The following is a 24710-nucleotide window of genomic DNA, read 5'->3' on the forward strand; positions in this document are numbered from 1 at the left end:
CCAAATACTTATTTTCCACCATAATTTGCAAATAAATTCATTAAAAATCCTACAATGTGATTTTCTGAATTTTTTTTCTCATTTTGTCTGTCATAGTTGAAGTGTACCTATGATGAAAATTATAGGCCTCTCATCTTTTTAGGTGGGAGAACTTGCACAAATGGTGGCTGACTAAATACTTTTTTGCCCCACTGTAAATAGAATTGAAGAAATACATTTACAGACACTACCAGTCAAAAATTTGGACACCTACTCATTCCAGGGTTTTTCTTTATTTTTTTTGCTATTTTATACATTGTAGAATAATAGTGAAGACATCACAACTATGAAATTACACATATGGAATCATGTAGAAACCAAAAAAGTGTTAAACAAATCAGAATAGATTATATATGAGATTCTTCAAAGTAGGCACCCTTTAACTTCATGACAGCTTTAAACACTCTTGGCATTCTCTCAACCAGCTTCACGAGGTAGTCACCTGAAATGCATTTCAATTAAAAGGTGTGCCTTGTTAAAAAGTTATATTCCACAAATTATTTCCTTCTTAATGTGTTTGAGCCAATCAGTTGTGTTGTGACATGGTAGGGGTGGTATACAGAAGATAGCCCTATTTGGTAAAAGACCAAGTCCATATTATGGCAAGAACAGCACAAATAAGTCCATCAGTAGTTTAAGACATGAAGGTCAGTCAATATGGAACATTTAAAGAACTTTGAAAGTTTCTTCAAGTGCAGTCACAAACCAATCAAGCACTATGATGAAACTGGCTCTCATGAGTACCGCCACAGGAAAGGAAGACCAGAGTTACCTCTGATGCAAAGGATAAGTTCATAAGAGTTACCAGCCTCAGAAATTGCAGCCCAAATAAATGCTTCAGAGTTCAAGCAACAGACACATCAACATAAACTGTTCAGAGGAGACTGAGTGAATCAGGCCTTCATGGTCAAATTGCTGCAAATAAACGACTCCTAAAGGACAACAATAAGAAGTGACTTGCTTGGGCCAAGAAACACAAGCAATGGGCATTAGACCGATAGAAATCTGTCCTTTGGTCTGATGAGTCCAAATGAGGTTTTTGGTCTTTGTGAGACGCAGAGTAGGTGAACGGATGATCTCTGCATGTGGAGTTCCCACCGTGAAGCATGGAGGTGGTGTGATGGTGCTTTGCTGGTGACATGGTCTGATTTATTTAGAATTCAAGGCACACTTAACCATCATGGCTACCACAGCATTCTGCAGTGATACGCCTTCCCATCTGGTTTGCGCTTAGTGTGACTATCATTTGTTTTTCAACAGGAAAATGACCCAACACACCTCCAGGTAGTGTAAGAGCAATTTGACCAAGGAGAGTGATGAGTGCTGCATCAGATGACCTGGCCTCCACAATTACCCACCTCAACCCAATTGAGATGATTTGGGATGAGTTGGACCGCAGAGTGAAGGAAAAGCAGCCAACAAGTGCTCAGCATATTTGGGAACTACTTCAAGGCTGTTGGAAAAGCATTCCTTATGAAGCTGGTTGAGAGAATGCCAAGAGTGTGCAAAGCTGTCATCAAGGCAAAGGGTGGCTACTTTGAAGAATCTAAAAATCAAATAAATATAAAAAAATATAAAAAAATAATATAAATATTTTTGATTTGTTCAGCACCTTTTTGGTTACTACATGATTCCATGTGTGTTATTTCATAGTTTGGTTGTCTTCTATTATTCTACAATGTAGAAAATAGCTAAAAGAAAGAAAAACCCTTGAATGAGTAGGTGTGTCCAAGCTTTTGACTGGTACTGTAGTGGGTATTATAAACATAGACCGGATCCAATATTCCTTTGATAAATTGATGATTTGTGATCTCATTTCATATGACCTAATCTGATATAAATCAGTTCGTATAAAGGAACATTGGGAGAGGCGCGTCTCACCATCCGGGACTTGACTCGTTTGGGCAGCTCCTCGTCTAGACTGTAGACTTCTTCCCTCTTGGCAGACAGCGACGACCCGTCCTCAAACTCCATCTGAGTCAGAACACAAAACAATGATGACGTCACGCAACAATTTCATATCTATTTTAATGCATGTGTTGTGTATGAAGTGCATGTAAAATATGGGAATATGTGAAAAGAGTAGCAAGAATAAGCTAAATGTTTACATTAAAGAAGAAAACAACCCTGTTTCTGGAGAGCTACCCTCCTTGAGGTTTCCCCTCCAACCCCAGTTGTAACTAACCTGATTCAGCTTATCAACCAGCCAATTATTAGAATCAGGTGCGCTAGATTAGGGCTGGAGTGAAAACCTACAGGACCGTAACTCTACAGCAACAGGGTTGGAGAGCGCTGCTACAGAGCTTGAAACTGTGGACCACATCTGTGTTTGATGTGTTATTAGAACACCTGTACTTGCTACCCTTATTACAACCCACGCTTTCCCTGTAAAGGCTCAAACCCCGTAAATCTGATGAACGTGGTTGAGGCGAGGCAAGTTAATGTGGTCCCTATTACCTGGTACATAGGGATGGAGTGCGACGCGACAAACTTGGCCCCGTAAAGCAGGTTGTCGGTCCAGCGCACCTGCACTACGTCGCCCACTGTTGGCGGGCCCAGCTTCACGCAGTCCCGATTCTGAAACCAAACCATAGACAAGGTCAGCATATAGGCCATATGGTTAAATACACCAGAGGGGTAACACTAGAAAGCAGGATCAATGAGTCAGCTAGCTAACTGCTGAACAACCAACTATTGATTTTCTGGTTTGTTAAGAAAAGCTAAACATAGATATGCGTTTTAGTTGTTGAGACAATGAGACCATACCCGTTTCAAAAATATATTTCAAAACATTTAAGCAAGATATCTGGCTAACTCATTGATCCTGCTTTGTAGTATACCTGTCTGGACCATTAAAGCATGTCAATATAGTCAACAGCCCAAATGGATTGATTTGTTTCCACTTTTTAGGATTGGTGAATTTCTATGATAAATACTACCACTGTTTTTGCCATACCACAGTAGCCCACAGCTTGTACTGATAAAAACAGATTGATCTATTGGCACTGCTGCATTAGGGCTCCTCATTGTCATACAATGACATTGAGAAAGGTAGAGTTACAGAAACTGTGTAGCATTTGTTACCATGGCGACTGCAGCTCGTTAAGCACATATATATTTTATATTCAATAAAACTTTACGGTCCATTTGTTACAGCGAACGAAAAATGTGTCTTTTGCTCCTTGTCAACACCTCCAGATAGCATTTTATGACGCCAGCAACCAACGATACAGGTGATGCTTCCTCACCTCAATGTCCTCTGGGAAGAGGTTGTCGCTGTAGGAGCCGTCATCGAAGACAACCTCGTAGAAGGTGGCGATGGTCAGCTCCAGCACCTCACACTGGTAGTAGCGGCCATTTTTGTGCTTACAGATAACATTCTGGCCAACCTCTAGCTCTCGCATGGCCGCCTTATTGCGCTAGGAGATAAGAGGACAATAAATCACACACCACTCCAAATAGCACAAAAACTGCTCCCCGGTGGCGATGATGTGGATTAAGGCAACCCCGCTGCACTGACTGACTACATCAGAGCAGCCAAAGGCACAGAGACAACCAGCAGAGCAGAAGTGTTGATCTTCGCTCCAACCGTCGCCAATTACAGGAGTATTAGTATAAAAGAAACATAAACCGTCCGGAATATTCAATCGTTCATAGATACAGCTTTTTATACAGAACACATACACACATTGTGATATCTGTATACCGTATGGGATTCTGAAAGTGTTTTCTGTATACTATATTCATATTTATAGAGATAGGAGATAAAGTTGTACTGAATTGAATATAGTGTTGCGTTACAGCACTGAGCTGAATGAACATAGAGGTTTAAACCGATGGCCTATACGACTGTAAACAAACCTTAGAACTCTACCCGAGCTGAGAATGAATGACAGGCTAACCCACACACACAACCAAAAAAACTGGAGACCAGGTGTGTGTATGCCACCGATTGTATCTGAAACTTTTTTGGACTCACTCATGCAATGCTCGCAACAACACTTCACATAAGGTGTACCTGCTTGCAGGCATTCTAGGTCTCACTGTAAGGGATAGGACATCATGTTTCTATATGGTCACATGGTCTCTGGTTTGGAGTTTGTTGTTGTTGCGCAACATTTAGATGGGTACTTCATTAGGGAAGTGTGTTTTGATTTGTTTCGTCTAGTTTCAAACTGGCTTTCAACCTGAAAACTAAGCTGCAGGTATTGTCTGCTGTGCAAATAACAGTGTCTTCAGAAAGTATTCATACCCCTGGACTTAATTCCACATTTTGTAGTGTTACAGCCTGAATTCAAAATAGATTTTTTTTCTCGCCCATCTACACACACACACACAATACCCTATAACGACTAAGTCAAGTCGACCATGTCGACCATGTTTTTCAAAAAGTTTTCACATTTATTGAAAATGAAATACAGAAATACTTCATTTACATACGTATTCACGCCCTAGAGTCACAGATGTTAGAATCACTTTTGGCATTGATTAAAGCTGTGAGTCTTTTTGGGTATGTCTTTAATAAGAGTTTCGCACACCTGGAGAGCAGAATATTTGCATTTTTCTTTTTACAATTCTTCAAGCTCTGTCAAGTTGGTTGCTGATCATTGCTAGACAGCCATTTTCAAGTCTTGCAATAGATTTTCAAGCTGAATTAAGCCAACATTCAGTGTGGTCTTGGTAAGCAACTCCAGTGTATATTTGGCATTGTCTTTTAGATGATTGTCCTGCTGAAAAGTGAATTTGTCTGCCAGTGTGTTGGAAAGCAGACTGAACCAGGTTTTCACTCTCTGATTTTGCCTGTGCTTAGCTATATTCATTTATTTTTATCAGCTCAAAGGACATAGTCCTTGCCAATGACAAGCATACCCATAACATGCAGCCACCATCATGCTTGAAAATATGAAGTGGTAATTGGATTTGCCCCTAACATAACGATTTAGTAACTTTCTGTAAACAAGTTGCATGTTTTGGAATATTTGTATACCGTACTGGCTTCCTTCTTTTCACTCTGTCATTTAGGTTAGTATTGTGGATTAACTACAATGTTGTTGACCCATCCTCAGTTTTCTCCTATCACAGTTATTAAACTAAATGTTTGAAAGTCACCATTGGCCTCATGGTGAAAACGCTGAGAGGTTTCCTTCCTCTCCGGCTACTGAGTTGGGAAGAACACCAGCGACTGGGTGTATTGATACACCATACAAAGTGTAATTAATACATTTACCATGCTCAAATGGACATTCAATGTCTGCTTTATTTTTAACCATCAACCAATAGGTGCCCTTCTTTGCGAGGCATTGGAAAACCTCCCTGGCCTTTATGGTTGAATCTGTACTTACAGATAACTGTAGTCCATGCAACCTATTATGTGACTTAAGCAAAGTTGGACTCCTGAACTTATTTAGGCTTGCAATAACAAAGGAGTTGAACACTTATTGACTCTAAAAATGTCTAAATAAATAATTCCACTGACATTATGGGGTATTGTGTGTAAGAAATTCTCAATTTAATCCATTTTAAATTCAGGCTGTAACAAAATGTGGAAAAAGTCAAAGGGTAGGAATACTTTCTGAAGGTACTTGATTGTGGAGGCAATAGAAAATGGCAACAAACTCAATATGCAGAGGTAAACCTGTGTGTAGGAATAATTGCTGACATACATACATACACACACACACACACACACACACACACACACACACACACACACACACACACACCTCAAAAATAACACATCCTAGATCTGAATGAATTAAATATTCTAAATTAAAGTGGAAAACCACACTACAGGCTGATCAAACTGATGTAATGTCCTTAAAACAAGTCAAAATGAGGCTCCTTACAACGCCTGGGCATGCTCCCGATGAGGTGGCGGATGGTCTACTGAGGGATCTCCTCCCAGACCTGGACTAAAGCATCCGCCAACTCCCGGACAGTCTGTGGTGCCTCGTGGCGTTGGTGGATGGAGCAAGACATGATGTCCCAGATGTGCTCAATTGGATTCAGGTCTGGGGAACGGGCAGGCCAGTCCATAGCATCAATGCCTTCCTCTTGCAGGAACTGCTGACACACTCCAGTCACATGAGGTCTAGCATTGTCTTGCATTAGGAGGAACCCAGGGCCAACCGCACCAGCATATGGTCAAGGGGTCTGAGGATCTCATCTCGGTACCTAATGGCAGTCAGGCTACCTCTGGCGAGCACAAGGAGGGCTGTACGGCCCCCCAAAGAAATGCCACCCCACACCATGACTGACCCACCGCCAAACCAGTCATGCTGGAGAATGTTGCAGGCAGCAGAACGTTCTCCCCGGCATCTCCAGACTCTGTCACATGTGCTCAGTGTGAACCTGCTTTCATCTGTGAAGAGCACAGGGCGCCATTGGCGAATTTGCCAATCTTGGTGTTCTCTGGCAAATGCCAAACGTCCTGCACGGTGTTGGGCTGTAAAGCACAACCCCCACCTGTGGATGTTGGGCCCTCATACCACCCTCATGGAGTCTGTTTCTGACCGTTTGAGCAGACATGCACATTTGTGGCCTGCTGGAGGTCATTTTGCAAGGCTTTGGCAGTGCTCCTCCTGCTCCTCCTTGCACAAAGGCGGCGGTAGCGGTCCTGCTGCTGGGTTGTTGCCCTCCTACGGCCTCCTCCACGTCTCCTGATGTACTGGCCTGTCTCCTGGTAGCGCCATGCTCTGGACACTACGCTGACAGACACAGCAAACCTTCTTGCCACAGCTCGCATTGATGTGCCATCCTGGATGAGCTGCACTACCTGAGCCACTTGTGTGGGTTGTAGACTCCGTCTCATGCTACCACTAGAGTGAAAGCACCGGCAGCATTCAAAAGTGACCAAAACATCAGCCAGGAAGCATAAGAACTGAGAAGTGGTCAACACCTGCAGAACCACTCCTTTATTGGGGGTGTCTTGCTAATTGCCTATAATTTCCACCTGTTGTCTATTCCATTTGCACAACAGCATGTGAAATGTATTGTCAATCAGAGTTGCTTCCTAAGTGGACAGTTTGATTTCACAGTGTGATTGACTTGGAGTTACATTGTGTTGTTTAAGTGTTCCCTTTATTTTTTTGAGCAGTGTATATATATATTTTTTAAGAGTTAGAAAACTCTTATATAACCCTCTAGAAATGCCCCAAAAGTGTATCATCATATGTTTGCACTACATGAACCCCTCCCCTGTTATAGCTACCTCCGGCAGGACAGGTGACTTGTGCCTGTAGCAGGTGACGTGGACGATGAAGGGCCAGTCGTCAGGCTGCATGAGCTGGCCAGCAGCCTGGGCGCAGGTGGGGTGGATGGCGGTGGTGCAGCGGCCATGGGAACACTGCACACAACAGCCCACGTCCCTCTTCACCCGGCGCTTACAGTAGAAACACTTGGGGGGGAGAAGGAGCAGCAGGAGTTGGAAAAGGAGAAGGGGGGGGGGAAACAAAACAGAGGGGAGGTGGAAGGAGACATGGGCATTGAGAAGTTTACAATGTCTCCTTTTTCACTGTTTCAAACTCCCAGGTGCCACATTTTCTGTCATTCCCAGTCCAGTTAGAAAATTGCCTTTTCTCATCTGGGCAAAAGCCTTTCGTCCGCGAGCCGATAAGTGGTCAAAGAGATGTCAGTTAGTTAGTAGGCAAACGGAAGAGTGTCCTCCCCGCCTTGATTGCAATCTTTCATAGAAGATACTCTTGTTTATCCTACACCGGAGTCCTCCGCAGAAGAGTTGAAATCTGCCACGTTTAAAAACATTTTATCTACAAAAATGTCCTGCACAACTAAATTTGTTTTTAGCACTTTGCACATTTATTTGGGGCCCCACCCATGTAAACCTAATTTGCTCGATGATGTGCGAGTGGAGAAGGAGAGTAATTTCATACAAGCATACTTTCAATCAAGTTCCCTCTCCTCGCCGGCTCTCTTCGATTACCATTGACCTTTTTCAAAAAGGAGGCGAGAGCGGACACACTGTAGACTAACATGGACAATCTAAGGAACCATACAGAAGGGATTCAGGACCAGAGTGAGAAGTGAAAGCCATGAAAAAGAGACTTAATACCAACATGGCAGAAGTATGATTTTAGTATGAAAAATGTAAGTGTGTGGTCATATGTACATCCTTAAAAACATAGGTGCTGGGCTAATGAAGAATACTGAAGAAACAACAACAAAAAACAGAAAGAACAGAGTGTACTACGCTCATAATAAGGAAAACAAGTAGTCCTAAACTCACAAGACAGTCTATAGGGAACTTGAATTCAGTATCTCTCAACAATTGAAAAAAAAGCTGTGTTAAATGACTCAACACCAAAACTGCAATGACAGGAAGTTGATACATCAGTCACGTAGAAGTAACCTTGACCATGTTTGGGCCCTGTTGTAGTCTTGACTGTGTCTGTGGTGGAATAGTAGCTCACCAGTTGGAACCTGGCCAGAGGGATGTAGCTGAGGTCCACGGGATTGCGGTGGGCGATATTCACGAACCGCGCCTCCAGGACCGCGAGCGCACACAGCACGTGCACCCACCTGTGTCACAGGAAACAGGACAGCACATCAAACACAGAGTATGTGTGTGACAGCAGGGGAGAGTATCCACTGAGGAATTTTACTGGGCCTTCATTCCACCACTCAAGGAAACGACAACATAGAAACGTTATTAATAACTATCAGTATGGCTCGGCTATATTAAAACATTTATTTGTATAAATACAAAAACGTTTGCGTCACATGTAGTCTAGACAAAAATGGTTTCATATTAGATCTTGTATATAGGACATCGCCCTCATGCTAAGCTACAGGACTGTTTTGCTAGCACAGACTGGAATATATTCCGGGATTCTTCCGATGGCATTGAGAGTACACCACATCAGTCACTGGCTTTATCAATAAGTGCATCGATGACGTCGTCCCCACAGTGACTGTACCCCAACCAGAAGCCATGGATTACAGACAACATCCGCACTGAGATAAAGGGTAGAGCTGCCGGTTTCAAGGAGCGGGACTCTAACCCAGAAGCTTATAAGATATCCCGTGGCAGGGCTTGCAAACTATTACTGACTACAAAGGGAAGTACAGCCGAGAGCTGCCCAGTGACACGAGCCTACCAGGCGAGCTAAATTACTTCTATGTTTGCTTCGAGGCAAGTAACACTAAAATGAGAGCATCAGCTGCTCCGGATGACTGTGTGATCACGCTCTCCGCAGTCGATGTGAGTAAGACCTTTAGACAAGTCAACATTCAAAGCTGTAGGGCCAGACGGATTACCAGGACGTGTACTCCGAGCATGCGCTGACCAACTGGCAAGTGTCTTCACTGACATTTTCAACCTCTCCATCTGAGTCTGTAATAACAACATATTTCAAGCAGAACACCATAGTCCCTGTGACCAAGAACACTAAGGTAACCTGCCTAAATGACAACCGACCCAGAAACCCTAGAACCACTTCAATTTGCATACTGCCCCAACAGATCCACAGATGATGCAATCTCTATTGCACTCCACACTGCCCTTTCCCACCTGGACAATAGGAACACCTATGTGAGAACGCTATTCATTGACTAGAGCTCAGCGTTCAACACCATAGTGCCCTTAAAGCTCACCACAAAGCTAAGGACACTGGGACTAAACACCTCCCTCTGCAACTGGATCCTGGATTTCCTGACAGGCCACCCCAGGTGGAAAGGGTAGGTAACAACATCCGCCACACTGATCCTCAACCTGGCGCCCCTCAAGGGTGCATGCTCAGTCCCCTCCTGTACTCCCTGTTCACTCATGACTGCACGGCCAGGCTCGACTCCAACACCATCATTAAGTTTGCCGATGACACAACAGTGGTAGGCCTGATCACCAACAATGACGAGAGAGCCTATAGGGAGGTCAGAGACCTGACAGTGTGGTGCCAGGACAACAACTCTCCCTCAACGTGACTAAGACTAAGGAGATGATTGTGGACTACCGGAAAAGGAGGACTGAGCATGCACCCATTCTCATCGCCAGGGCTGTAGTGGAGCAGGTTGAGAGTTTCAAGTGCCTTGGCGTCCACATCACCAACAAACTAACATGGTCCAAGCACACCAAGACAGTCGTGAAGAGGGCACGACAAAACCTATTCCCACTCAGGAGACTGAAAAGATTTGGCATGGGTTCTCAGATCCTCAAAAGGTTCTACAGCTGCACCATCAAGAACATCCTGACGGGTTGCATCACTGCCTGGTATGGCAACTGCTCGGCCTCCGACCGCAAGACACTAGAGGGTAGTGCATACGGCCAGTACATCACCGGGACCAAGCTTCCAGCCATCCAGGACCTCTATACCAGGCGGTGTCAGAGGAAGGCCCTACAAATTGTCAAAGACTCCAGCCACCCTAGTCATACACTCTTCTCTCTGTTACCGCAAGGCAAACAGTACCGGAGCATGAAGTCTAGGTCCAAGAGAAATCTAAACAGCTTCTACCCCCAAGACATTAGACTCCTGAACATCTAATCAAATGGCTACCCAGACTATTTGCATTGCCACCCCCCCTTTTACACTGCTGCTTCTCTCAGTTATTAACTATGCATATTCATGTTAATAACTCTATCTAGACTACCGTTCAAAGATTTGGGGTCACTTAGAAATGTCCTTGTTTTTGAAAGAAAAGCACATTTGTTGTCCATTAAAATAACATCAAATTGATCAGAAATACAGTGTACACATTGTTAATGACGACTGTAGCTGGAAACAGTCGAGTTTTTAGGCCTATTATCAGCAACCATCACTCCTGTGTTCCAATGGCACATTGTGTTAGCTAATCCAAGTTTATCGTTTGAAAAGGCTAATCGATCATTAGAAAACCATTTTTCAAACTGTTGTACTGATTTAAAGAAGCAATCAAAAAAAAAACTGGCCTTCTTTAGACTAGTTGACCAGACACTTGACTAGACAGAGTAGAAAGCTAGCTTGGTCTGCAGGCATTTTCTGCCTTTTACCTTTACTGAGATTGACTGATGTGTCCTAGCTGCAGCGGGTAGAGTAAAGTGAGACCACTGGCTGCAGACTAGAGTGGTTGTAGTGTTGTGTTTAACTACATGCATTTAGCCTGGACGCCTTCCATTAAAATCAGTAGCGCCTCAAATCGCTGCACTACTCACTTGTCATTGTTGGCTCTCTGTAGAGCTCCCCCTCGCAGTGAGCACAGGCAGCAGTCCTGAGGGAGAGAAAGACACACAGATGACTGACCTAGTGTTAAACATCACATTTTGGTTACACATGATTTTACAGCCCGTTGCTTAGTATTTACAGTACATAGAAAAATGGCATAGAAAAATTGTAATTACAAAGTCATTCGCCTGATAATTGGCCCAGCGTCGTCCAGGTTAGGGTTTGGCCGGGGTAGGCCGTAATTGTAAATAATAATTTGTTCTTAACTGACTTGCCTAGTTAAATAAAAACAATTATCACTTGTGTTTATTTGGGATTCATTAACTTTTTATGGCTGCAGGGGCAGTATTGAGTAGCTTGGATGAAAAGGTGCCCATTGTAAACAGCCAGCTCCTCAGTCGCTAATATATGCATATTATTATTAGTATTGGATAGAAAACACTAAAGTTTCCAAAACTGTCAAAATATTGTCTGTGAGTAAAACAGAACTGATATTGCAGGCAAAACCCTGAGGAAAAACAAAGCAGGAAGTGGCTTCTATTTTGAAAACTCCATGTTCCATAGCCTCCCTTTGATCCATTTAAAGGGATATGAACCAGATTCCTTTTCCTATCGCTTCCTCAAGGTGTCAACAGTCTTCAAGACATAGTTTCAGGCTTTTATTTTGAAAAATGAGCAAGAACGATAACATCGGGTCAAGTGGTCATATGAGTTTTGCTTGCGCAACAGAGTTTGGATAGGTATTGCTTTTCCCTCTCCTACTGTGAAAGACATTTGCGGTTGATATATTATCGATTATATATTTTAAAAACAACCTGAGGATTGATTATAAAAAACGTTTGACATGTTTCTGTGGACAAAATGGAAACTATTTGGAATTTGTCTGCGTTGTCGTGACAGCTCTTTCCTGTGGATTTCTGAACATAACATGACAAACAAACGGAGGTATTTTGGATCTAAAAATAATCTTTATGGAACAAAAGGAACATTTGTTGTGTAACTGGGAGTCTTGTGAGTGAAAACATCCAAAGATCAAAGGTAAACGATTAATTTGATTGCTTTTCTGATTTTCATGACTGAGCTACCTGATCCTAAGTGTACTTAATGTTTTATCGTGCGATCGATAAACTTACAAACGCTTGGATTGCTTTCGCTGTAAAGCATAATTTCAAAATCTGACATGGCAGGTGGATTAACAAAAGGCTAAGCTGTGTTTTCCTATATTGCACTTGTGATTTCATGAATATAAATATTTATAGTAATATTTATTGTATGTAGCGCTATGCTATTCAGCGGTTGTTGATGACACTTATCCTGATTTCGGAATTGCAGCCATAACAAGTTAAAACCTCGCCATTTCATGCAACGTGGTGCCAGTCAGTTACTTACCAACTTAAATTCCTTCAAGTCATTACCAGAATGTACTCTTTAATTTAAAACATTTTTTTTTTAAAATACAAATTAATTTCTCCACATTGTCTATGGCAATACCCTTTTGCAAACAAAGCTGGCCAGAGTACTGCAACTTAAGGTCCTTGCTGTGCTGCCTGGCAGTGGTGACTTTTATGGACCTAGGAAGCTAACTCTTGGGTTGCCAGAGACAAGTACTAAGTGAGACCTTCTGTCATTTGTGCGGGTTTCAGATTGCCTAACCTGCAGTCAGGACTGCGCAAAATCACTGACCTATGAAATCACCTTGCATTCCAACTAATTACTCATGTGAATACGATCAGCGATTCTGCACCTGGCTTTGCTTAAATACATTGGGTACACAGAGACAAAAGCCAGAATGTAAATCACTTCTCCCCTTTGAAAAAAAAAAACACTGCCCTCTAGCGGTTAAACTTGGTTATAACAAATTGGGACTTCATCCAAAATGGACATATTTCACAGCTTGACAAGTACTTGTATTCTGAGGCAGAAATACGTTTCACTAAATAGTCCAATAATCAAGAACCATAGGACTTGAACTATCCAATATGGGGTCAGCAAATTTAATGAGGTTAAATCCAGGGTTCTCCCTAAATAATGTAGGAAGGGCGATGCGCCACCCTGTGGACTGGCTGCCACACTATGTAATACGACTCCTGGGGAGAACCCTGAAATCCGATTTGGCCTGCTCTACCCAAAACAAGGAATGATGTAGCAGCTTGTTATTATGTTGTGCATTTCAACTCTGGCGCCTGTTTTCACATCTAATCCCAGGGTGAAACTGAGTGACATGCCAAATATCAGAACCTTATTCAGAAATTTGTGAAAGGGCTACATTCAACCTAACACTCTTTTCTTAAGAGTGTTAGTGGGGCTAGTGATATGGCTTCAGGTGTACTTGATTGCAGTACTACTGACCTCAGTTAAAGCGTTGGCCTCACAGCGGGCACACATCCACTCATCTGACACTTGGTCTGCAGAAACTCCATAGCAACCTGTGGGGGCCAGGAAAAACATTTAGAGGCCACTTTCCTATTTAAAGAGGTGTCTTTTCACATAATTTATTAGTATGGTAAATCCATTGACGAAAGTGCAAATTATTGTTTAATATTTATGTAGATTTTGGAACGCTTGTTTGTAATTGTAAATTCTGAACTATGTAATTAACTGGATTTTCCCTGAGGGCATATCATTGATTACAGCAAACATATTGAACACGTGCACTGTCCTCTAAACTAGGGCATTCCGTTTGGGTCTTTGCATGGCAAAAAATATATACGTTAAACAACAGTATTTGACGAGTCAAATAAGCTTGTTGACCAATCAGGACCTGAATATAACTTTAAAGTGGTCACATTATGTTTTTTACGTAGTTATTACACAATCACTCGTATTTCATATGGCACTGCAATTCACCGATATGTAAGCTATGATGCTGGTAAAGTTGTGTCTAGCACACCTGTCGCTGCCGCACGAGCGCAGACAAACTTCCTCAAGCTCTGGGACTGCGGTCATAAAAAAGCTAGCTAGCTGATGGATGCAAACCATGTTTTCCCCCAAAAACATAGCAGAACGACAATCTGTTTTCAGTAGCTATAGTTATCTTGCTAGGTGTCATCTAAAATACCCCCCAAAAAAATTATTATATATTTTTTTTAAACAGGCTTACATGTGCAAATTCAGCACACACAACATTCTACAATAGAACGTTACTGACGTGTCAAATTAAAAGCTTAATTGACGTAGGTGTTACTTAACATTTATATTTTTTGACACACAAAGACCCAAACGGCGTCCCATACTAAACAATGGTGTTAAACGGACTGCAGGCATGAATTAACTGGGATTCAGCAAGAGCAAATCATTCGTTATCAATGGAAAACCGTGCTAAGAACCCGGTGTAAATGAACTAGAATTCATTGAAAGCGTAGCCTACAACACTACAATCAATTACTAATGAAATAAATGCTCAATCTAACAGGCTGTAAAACATGGTGATGGTGAATGAAGCTGTACTCACTGGCGTGAACACGGACACAGCACTGGGAGCAGCTGACCAGGAGGCTGGTACCGTCCTCCTCCAGGTGAGGGGTGGAAAGTTGGCCCTCGCCGCTGTTGCTGCTGTTGTTGGTCTTGTCATTGGTGGTGCTGAAACACATCTCCGGGATCAGGGGCTTGGACCTCTGTCTGCCCCCTCGCCGGCCTTTTAGAGTGTAGCTGGGGTTGCCGCTAGACTCCGACTGTCGGGGAGGTGGGAAAAGGGACCCGTATTAGTAGGGTTAAATAGTCATTTATATGATTGTTATTATGCTGACAGGTACTTGCTAGTTGAATGGTTTCAGTAAATCAAAATCGTAAAAAAACAAACATTTTTTGGACCTTATTATTATGTTTTGCGTTATCAGTCAAATAAAAACATTGTTTTGGGTGCCTATGAACAACAGCTGAACTGTAGTTCAAGCAAGACAATGGAGTTCTTACCTGGTCATATGTGTGGAAAAGCAGGCAGATGGAGCAGTAGGGGGCCTGCAGGCCCATGAGTTGGTTGTATTCCCTCTCCGCCTGGGGGTTGTAGGGTCTACTCTGCCAGAGCTTGGCAAGGGGCTTGGCCCACTCCTCCGTCTCCTCTGGTTCATCCTCCATATTCACATACAGCTCATCTGTAGGAGAGAATAATAGGGAGAGAGAAAGAAACAGCGTGAGAGAAATGAACGAGGGTGGTTAAGTGAAAGGAGAAACAAAGAGTAAGGCTCTGATCGAACACTCTGAATATGTACAGAACTTGCTTAGAACAGATTAGTGTTTTTTTGCCACTTATCCTTCCGACAAGTAGAACTGATTTTTTACTTGCCCAAAAGCTCAAGTCACATAGAACAAAAATGGTCTGTAACCATTCTGTGCATGACACAAGCAATTTTTCCAACAATTGTTTACAGACAGATTATTTCACTTATAATTCACTGTATCACAATTCCAGTGGGTCAGAAGTTTACATACACTAAGTTGACTGTAATTGATGTAATGGTTTTAGAAGCTAGGCTAATTGACATCATTTGAGTCAATTGGAGGTGTACCTGTGGATGTATTTCAAGGCCTACCTTCAAACACAGTGCCTCTTTGCTTGACATCATGGGAAAATCAAAAGAAATCAGCCAAGACCTCAGAAAAAAGAAATTGTAGACCTCCACAAGTCTGGTTCATCCTTGGGAGCAATTTTCAAACACCTAAAAAGGTACCACATTCATCAGTACAAAGAATAGTACGCAATTATAAACACCATGGGACCACGCAGCCGTCATACCGCTCAGGAAGGAGACGCGTTCTGTCTCCTAGAGATGAACGTACTTTGATGCGAAAAGTACAAATCAATCCCAGAACAACAGCAAAGGACCTTGTGAAGATGCTAGAGGGCACCGGTACAAAAGTATCTATATCCACAGTAAAACGAGTCCTATATCGACATAACCTGAAAGGCCGCTCAGCAAGGAAGGAGCCACTGCTCCAAAACTGCCATAAAAAAGCCAGACTACGGTTTGCAACTACAACATGGGGACAAAGATCGTACATTTTGGAGAAATGTCCTCTGGTCTGACGTAACAAAAATAGAACTGTTTGGCCATAATGGCCATTGTTATGTTTGGAGGAAAAAGGGGGAGGCTTGCAAGCCGAAGGTCCCCATCCCAACCGTGAAGTACGGGGGTGGCAGCATCATGTTGTGGGGGTGCTTTGCTGCAGGAGGGACTGGTGCACTTCCCAAAAAAGAAGGCTTCATGAGGGAGGAAAATTATGTGGATATATTGAAGCATCATCTCAAGACATCAGTCAGGAAGTTAAAGCTTAGTCGCAAACGGTTCTTCCAATGACAATGACCCCAAGCATAGTTCCAAAGTTGTGTCAAAATGGCTTAAGGACAACAAAGTCAAGGTATTGGAGTGGCCATCACAAAGCCCTGACCTCAATTCTATAGAAAATGCGTGTGCAGAACTGAAAAGGCGTGTGCGAGCAAAGAGGCCTACAAACCTGACTCAGTTAAACCAGCTCTGTCAGGAGAAATGGGCCAATATTCACCCAACTTATTGTGGGACGCTTGTGGAAGGCTACCCAAAACGTTTGACCCAAGATAAACAATTGAAAGGCAATGCTACCAAATACTAATTGAGTGCATGTAAACTTCTGACCCACTGGGAATGTGATGAAAGAAATAAAAGCTGAAATAAATCACCTAACTGACCTAAGATGGGTTATTTTTACTAGGATTAAATGTCAGGAATTGTGAAACACTGAGTTTAAATGCATTTGGCTAAGGTGTATGTTAACTTCCGACTTCAACTGTACGTTTATGGTTGAATAGTTTCAAAATGGTGACTGCCTCCGCTCAGATTCAAGGTAGGTGATGTGCGGTGCGCAGCAGGCACCGTCCTTCACTCTCCGGTCTTGTAACCATTAAATCTGAATGAACCGTGCCTCAATTACAGCGCATTCGGAATGTACTCAGACCCCTTGACCTTTTCCAATATATGAGAGGAAAAAAACTATTTAATACATTTTAGAATAAGGCTGTAACGTAACAAAATGTGGAAAAAGTGAATAGGTCTGAATACTTTCCGAAAACACCATGTCAACAGAACCAAGCCTGTGGATAATGTTAAGTATCCTTCATTATACTTGTCAAACATGACTGACGTTTAGCCTATATTCCTGTAATTAAAAGCCTCATTAAAGTTTGGCTACGTTTTCTGGCACCTCATGTCAGCATTGGTTTCGACATGAGGCTGTAGCCAATATGCATCACCTACACTTTGACATGTAGGCTTTTGTATTAAAAATAGATTTGAATATTATTTAAATGTTGGCCTCACTGATCCAATTCTGATCGGAGTAATTGTTATGTGTGCATTTAAAAAAAACGTAATCTATAGTCTTGTTCGACAATTTCTTTTACTTGTCCCCGAGTTAATATCGAGCCCTGCAAATGGTTGCTTGTTGTAAAAGTCCATGACGGCAACACATCCAGGTACTCACCGTCATCACTAGAGCTTTCCCTGGGCCTGAGTAGTGGGTGCTGTTTGGGCAGCTTGCGGAGGAGAGGATGCGGTTTGCTCTTCATGCTCTTGCATTCCGTCTGCTTACTCTGACTGGAATACGTCTCCTTACTTGAACTTGAGTCCGTCTGCTTACTTGGACTTAAGTTTGTCAGCTTACTTGGACGTAAGATCGTCGGCTTACTTGGACGTACGTTTGTCTGCTTCATTAAAGTTACCTCCGCCTGCACAGGGGAAAGACATTGCTGTGGAAAGAGAGGGGAAGAGGATGAGTAGCCATCAGCTGGCTCGTGTCGATCCACATCTAAATACATTTTCTGCTGTATGGCAAGTGTGGAAACATCCATGTCACATTTTCATTTTTAACATATTCACCTCTTAATATCACTCAACTATCATCACAAACTACACTACTAACTTATAACCAAAGAGTAATAACTTCAAAAAAGATAACGCCATGCATGAAAGAGGGCAAACAAACCTTCCGCCTGTCCCTTCGGACCTCCGCCTCGACCCTCTTGGCAGCCCTGGTGTGTGCTTGGGTCTGGACAGGCTCTGGACTGCTAGGGGACCTGGCTTCGGACCTCTCCTCCCAAGCCTGGGCCTCGCCAGGATGCTGCCGCCACTTACCGAGGCCTTGAGTCTGGGCTTTGGTTTCAACCGGTTCTCCCTTACAGGGAATCTGTGCGTCGGCCTGGTTCTGCTCTCCTTTGGTAGATGGGACGTGGGACTCCTGCTGCTCGGCCTTGACTTGGGCCTGGGGCTTGGCCTTGAGTTGGAGGTGGGGTTGGAGGTGCCGTGGCAGGTGCTCCCTGGCATAACTGTGCACATGGAGGTGGGTGTGGTGAATCTGCTGCTGGTTCTCACGGGCGTAGCTGTGGCCCTGCAGGGCCTCCTTAGGGCTCTGGGTCTTATGAAAGAGCAGGCTGGCCACCCCTAGCTTTCTGATCGTCTGGGTGGAGGGGCCGGTCCTGGCTGGAGGAGCCACTACTGGAAGGTGCCTGTTTCTGTGCGACTGGGGTTGAGCCAAAATGGCCGTCGCATGATTGCTGATGGAGGGGATGGTGACTTTTTGCGGAGTAGTGCTTCTGCTGCGGTTGCCCTGCATTGGGTCCGTCTTTACATTAGGGAGGTCCATCAAGGTGACTGCAATACAAACATGTATAAGGAGAAGCAATGGGGATAGCATTTCCAAGTATCAGAGTCCCATTGAGAATCACTGATGCCGATCTATTTACTACAATAATCTTATTTTTCACTTTAAAAAAAATGTATAACAAACAAAAACCATTGATTTCAAAGTTTAACAAACCATAGAATTCTATGCACAAGGACTAATTTTAACAGTCTCAGTGAAATTCCGCTACAGGAGAATTGCCCTAATACAAACATAAAAGGCCTAGATTCAAACAATTTGACATTTGGTGGTGGGATTTGAGAGAGGCGCTGACATGATACATTAGTAAAATCAGAGGTAACATGAAAAGTATCATACCATGCATCATCTGTGTGGCGTTTTAAATTGTGAAATGACGTGATGAGGAAGAAAAGCACAGCCTTACGGTCAGTGAGGTTACCTGTATCTTTGCACTCCTCTGCTCCTGTGACCTGAGTGGTGAGGCCAAGTCTGGCTTTCTTTCCATACTCCTCTTCCTCATCTTTAGGGACCACCTCGTCAGGTACATCCAGACACACTCTGTGCCTCTTGGTCCCTATCCTCTGTGTGGGGCTGATGGGCCACAAAACATTAAAAAGTTCATTAGTTTTTCATGTCAAGCATTTTAGAATGGGAATTTAAATCCATATACCGTAAAACAAAAAAAACTAAAATCTGCTCAACCAACATAAAAATGAACAGATCTCTTCTGACCTCTTTCTCTCCCCCTCCGTGTTGAGCTCCTCCACACAGGGCTCATGGGAAGGACTGCATCTCCCCTCCTCCTCCCCTAGGAACTCCTTGGCCTCTGGGGTGGGTCGTGAGTGGTCAATGGACCCCGTGTCCCGACCCGCCAGCCACTGCTCGTAGCGTTCCGGCTGGTACTTCTTCACAAACAGGTCCATGGAGATCTTCACCATGTCCTTCCTGCATGAACACTGGAGGCAAGAGGAAGGAACTATAAGTGCTAGGTAAGTAATCATAACCCCAAAGAATACAGGTAAAAAATAAAAAAAACAAAAGTAAAACTAGTCAGTCTGATAGAGCTTTATCAGACAGTATTGATAAAAGGACTGTCTTTTCCCAGTTTTCCTCATTTAATATAACAATGTTACTACTGTAGCAGTCCTTGATAATGACATTAATGTACAGTGGGGCAAACAAGTATTTAGTCAGCCACCAATTGTGCAAGTTCTCCCACTTAAAAAGATGAGAGAGGCCTGTAATTTTCATCATAGGTACACTTCAACTATGACAGACAAAATGAGAAAAAAAATAATCCAGAAAATCACATGGTGGAAAATAAGTATTTGGTCAATAACAAAAGTTTCTCAATACTTTGTTATATACCCTTTGTTGGCAATGACAGAGGTCAAACGTATTCTGTAAGTCTTCACAAGGTTTTCACACACTGTTGCTGGTATTTTGTCCCATTCCTCCATGCAGATCTCCTCTAGAGCAGTGATGTTTTGGGGCTGTTTGCTGGGCAACACGGACTTTCAACTCCCTACAAAGATTTTCTATGGGGTTGAGATCTGGAGACGGGCTAGGCCCCTCCAGGACCTTGCAATGCTTCTTACGAAGCCACTCCTTCGTTGCCCGGACGGTGTGTTTGGGACCATTGTCATGCTGAAAGACCCAGCCACGTTTCATCATCTTTTCACTCAAAATCTCACGATACATGGCCACATTCATTCTTTCCTTTACACGGATCAGTCGTCCTGGTCCCTTTGCAGAAAAACAGCCCCAAAGCATGATGTTTCCACCCCCATGCTTCACCGTAGGTATGGTGTTCTTTGGATGCAACTCAGCATTCTTTGTCCTCCAAACACGACGAGTTGAGTTTTTACCAAAAAGTTATATTTTGGTTTCATCTGACCATATGACATTCTCCCAATCTTCTTCTGGATCATCCAAATGCTCTCTAGCAAACTTCAGACGGGCCTGGACATGTACTGGCTTAAGCAGGGGGACACGTCTGGCACTGCAGGACTTGAGTCCCTGGTGGCGTAGTGTGTTACTGATGGTAGGCTTTGTTACTTTGGTCCCAGCTCTCTGCAGGTCATTCACTAGGTCCCCTCGTGTGGTTCTGGGATTTTTGCTCACCGTTCTTGTGATCATTTTTACCCCACGGGGTGAGATCTTGCGTGGAGCCCCAGATCGAGGGAGATTATCAGTGGTCTTGTATGTCTTCCATTTCCTAATAATTGCTCCCACAGTTGACTTCTTCAAACCAAGCTGCTTACCTATTGCAGATTCAGTCTTCCCAGCATGGTGCAGGTCTACAATTTTGTTTCTGGTGTCCTTTGACAGCTCTTTGGTCTTGGCCATAGTGGAGTTTGGAGTGTGACTGTTTGAGGTTGTGGACAGGTGTCTTTTATACTGATAACAAGTTCAAACAGGTGCCATTAATACAGGTAACGAGTGGAGGACAGAGGAGCCTCTTACAGGTCTGTGAGAGCCAGAAATCTTGCTTGTTTGTAGGTGACCAAATACTTATTTCCCACCATAATTTGCAAATAAATAAATTAAAAATCCTACAATGTAATTTTCTGGATTTTTTTTCTAATTTTGCCTGTCATAGTTGAAGTGTACCTATGATGAAAATTACAGGCCTCTCATCTTTTTAAGTGGGAGAACTTGCACAATTGGTGGCTGACTAAATACATTTTTCCCCCACTGTACATGGTTGTTTAAAAGTGCTACATGTAGAATCTCAAAATGGCTCCCCTATGTGGAAGGTAGGGGATTGCAACAGCACTAGGCTACATTCCAAACAAATCTCCCCCTCCCCCGCATCCCATTTCCTCGTAACATGTCGGAGACTCATGCTTAAGCCTTTTATTTTTGGTCCACCAGCATCAAACACCTGTAAAAACTATACTGGGCAAAAAATATAAAACCCAACATGTAAAGTGTTTGTCACATTTTTCCTGAGCTGAAATAAAAGATCCCGGAAATGTTCCATATGAACCAAAAAGCAAATGTCTCTCTATTTTGGTGCATATTTTTTTATTTTACATCCCCGTTGAGAATTTATCCTTTGCCAAGATTATCCATATCCACCTGACAGGTGCAGCATGTCAGGAAGCTGGGGGACAATAAAAGACCCCTCTAAAATGTGCAGTTTTGTCACGCAACACAACACCACAGACGTCTCAAATTTTTAGGGAGCGTGTCATTGGCATGCTGACTGCAGAGATGTACACCAGAACTGTTGCCAGATAATTCCATGTTCATTTCTCTACCATAAACTATCTCCAACTTCATTTTAGAGAATTTGTCAGTACGTCCAACCAGACTCACAACCGCAGACCACGTGTAACCACACCAGCCCAGGACCTCCACATCCAGCTTCTTCACCTGTGGGACCATCTGAGACCAGCCACCCGGACAGCTGATGAAACTCTGGGTTTGCAAAACCGAAGAATTTCTGCACAAACTAAGCTACGGACAACGAACACAATTCTATTTTATTGATGGCAGTTTGAATGCACAGAGATATCGTGACGGGATACTGAGGCCCATTGTTGTGCCATTCCTCCTCCCCCACCACCTCATGTTTCAGCATGTTAATGCACGGCCCCATGTCACAAAGACCTGTACACAATTCCTGGAAGCTGAAAATGTCCCAGTTCTTCCATTGCCTGCATACTCACCAGACACGTCACCCATTGAGCATGTTTGGGATTCTCTGGATCGACGTGTATGACAAAGTGTTCCAGTTCCCACCAATATCCAACAACTTCGCACAGCAATTGAAGACGAGCGGGACAACATTCCCGAGGCCACAATCAACAGCCTGATCAACTCTACACAAATTAAATGTGACTTGCTGCATGAGGCAAATGGTAGTCACACCAGATTCTGACTGGTTTTCAGATCAAAGCCCCAACTTTAAATTTTTTTCTTTCTTATGTGACTGAATTCCCAGTCACCTGAAATTCATAGATCAGGGCCTAATTCATTGATTTCAACTGACTGATTTCCTTGAACTGTGACTTTGAAATTGTTGCATGTGGAGTTTATATTTTTGCTCAGTGTATATTTTTTTGTTATTGATAAGATATTTAACAATGATTCCCTACAGAATTCAGTGCTTGTTTTCTCACATCAATTGAAATTGAGTGAACAGTGTAGAATTTTAGAAACCAGGAAATGACAGAGGGATTTCTACATTGGCTGCTTGCCCTGGTTTCCACTAGATAACACAACCACCCCATTTTGATAAAATGAGCCGGTCTGGCGGGAGAAATCAATAGGCAAATATCACAGCCAATCACACACTGGCAGGTAAGTAATACGGTGAAACACTATCATTCCACTATTACTGCAGATATGAGAAATTTCTGAAATGCCCCAAAATATACAAATCCTATGTATAGCACCTATAAAGGAGGAACACAAAGAAAATGAACCTCTTCCTTACCAGTATGGCTCGCTTTCCATACTCAATCCATCTTTCAGTGGCAAAGTTAGTGGACTCTGCACAGTTATAGCCGTGGTTAAAGCCGGCATGGTAGCTGTAGGGAAACGTCACCATGAATTCACCTGGCTCCTGAGTGATCTGGAAAACAAATAGGAAATATCAATGATATACTAGACTCTGTATAATGCTTTATATATCAGCATAAGAGTTTGACATCACACATTAGGCTAGTATTACCTTCTCAAATGGAATGCCATATTTCCTCAATATGGAGGGAGAGATGAGGGTCATCTTGTGCCTCAGGAAGGCTTCGCAATTTTGGTGGCTTCCAGGGAAAAACCCTGCAGGGGAACAACAGAAAACAGTGTGTTGGATTAAAGCTTGTTAAAAATCAGTTGTTTTCTAATATGAAGGAGAAGAAAAAAGAAAAAGAAAAAAAAAACAGCATCAAAACGTCACACATTATCATCCCTCTCACCTTGAGCCAAGCGCTCCATTCTTTTCCCATGCTCTGGAGGAACGCAGTACCTGTGAGGGCGTCATAACGTCACCAAATCAGTTATCACACGGACATCACAAAATCTGCCATTTATTTTTACTCGTTGAGTGTTGCTCCGATAACGACAGAGTCCCCAAACCATACCTACATGACCATTGTCTGTATGTTGATGCTTAATAATGTGGCTCTTACACACACACAAAACTACCAGGTAAATGTATTATGTGAGTAAGAGTGTAGTTAGTTACCAGGACTTGGGCGCTCCAAAGTGGAGGTAGTTGATACTGTAGAGATCCATGTCTTCGGTGTGCCAGGCAAAGGTGGTCTTCCACATGCCAAAGTACAGGTAGGGCGTGTTCACCCCCTCGATGGTGATGCCACTCTCGTGCTCCACCGTGTCCAGGATGGTGCTCAGTTTGCCGATGTTCCAATCGGTCACATCCTGGAGAGAACGACAGAATAACGTAAATATTGTCGCTTTGTCATCGCTGCAGTGAAACAAAACCATTGCAACCTTGTGTATTTGTAGTGAATTCAAATTGCAGGTGCAACACATGATTCTGAGAGAAACACTTACAAGTAATCTACACAACCGTCCATCTACACAACCACAAAACATCTCACTCTCATCAGCCAACATCCTTATAACTAGGAACGATAACAACATGTTAACATTGTAAACACCATAGAACATTAAAAACAACCCAGAGGGGATTCATTATTACTCACGGGGTCATAGAGCGTTCCGTTTACATCAGCCCCGTAGATGGGCGGGTTAAAAGTCACATTCTTCCAGTACTTCCTCTCCAGCTCTTCAAAGTCGGTATAGCGAGGACTGCAGAACCTATGTTGGGGGGAATAGGGCCAACCGGCACAGCTGAGTAGACATTTTTAAATGTGTCTGTAAAGCCACAGTTTGGTTTCTTGAGAAACAAGAATTAATCTTTCTAACATAAAGATGATC

The 24710-nt window shown here is 43.0% G+C and overlaps 1 protein-coding gene across 1 annotated transcript in view; it reads right to left on the reverse strand.

Moving 5' to 3' along the window:
- The window catches only part of LOC112260288 (lysine-specific demethylase 4A-like), a 36366-nt gene that overhangs the window by 3350 nt on the left and 8306 nt on the right, over positions 1–24710 (reverse strand). Inside the window, exons 4-21 of the mRNA XM_042328616.1 lie at positions 24476–24590; positions 23995–24188; positions 23726–23775; positions 23485–23588; positions 23248–23385; positions 19533–19756; positions 19240–19391; positions 18144–18808; positions 17643–17907; positions 15102–15280; positions 14641–14860; positions 13539–13615; positions 11180–11235; positions 8466–8574; positions 7250–7438; positions 3288–3458; positions 2497–2616; positions 1921–2013 (exon numbers count right to left, since the gene is read on the reverse strand). Coding sequence (XP_042184550.1) covers positions 1921–2013; positions 2497–2616; positions 3288–3458; positions 7250–7438; positions 8466–8574; positions 11180–11235; positions 13539–13615; positions 14641–14860; positions 15102–15280; positions 17643–17907; positions 18144–18808; positions 19240–19391; positions 19533–19756; positions 23248–23385; positions 23485–23588; positions 23726–23775; positions 23995–24188; positions 24476–24590 — 3121 coding nt within the window. The remainder of the gene's footprint in view (positions 1–1920; positions 2014–2496; positions 2617–3287; positions 3459–7249; positions 7439–8465; positions 8575–11179; positions 11236–13538; positions 13616–14640; positions 14861–15101; positions 15281–17642; positions 17908–18143; positions 18809–19239; positions 19392–19532; positions 19757–23247; positions 23386–23484; positions 23589–23725; positions 23776–23994; positions 24189–24475; positions 24591–24710) is intronic.

Source organism: Oncorhynchus tshawytscha, linkage group LG10, assembly GCF_018296145.1.
Source record: "Oncorhynchus tshawytscha isolate Ot180627B linkage group LG10, Otsh_v2.0, whole genome shotgun sequence".
NCBI lineage: Eukaryota > Metazoa > Chordata > Actinopteri > Salmoniformes > Salmonidae > Oncorhynchus > Oncorhynchus tshawytscha.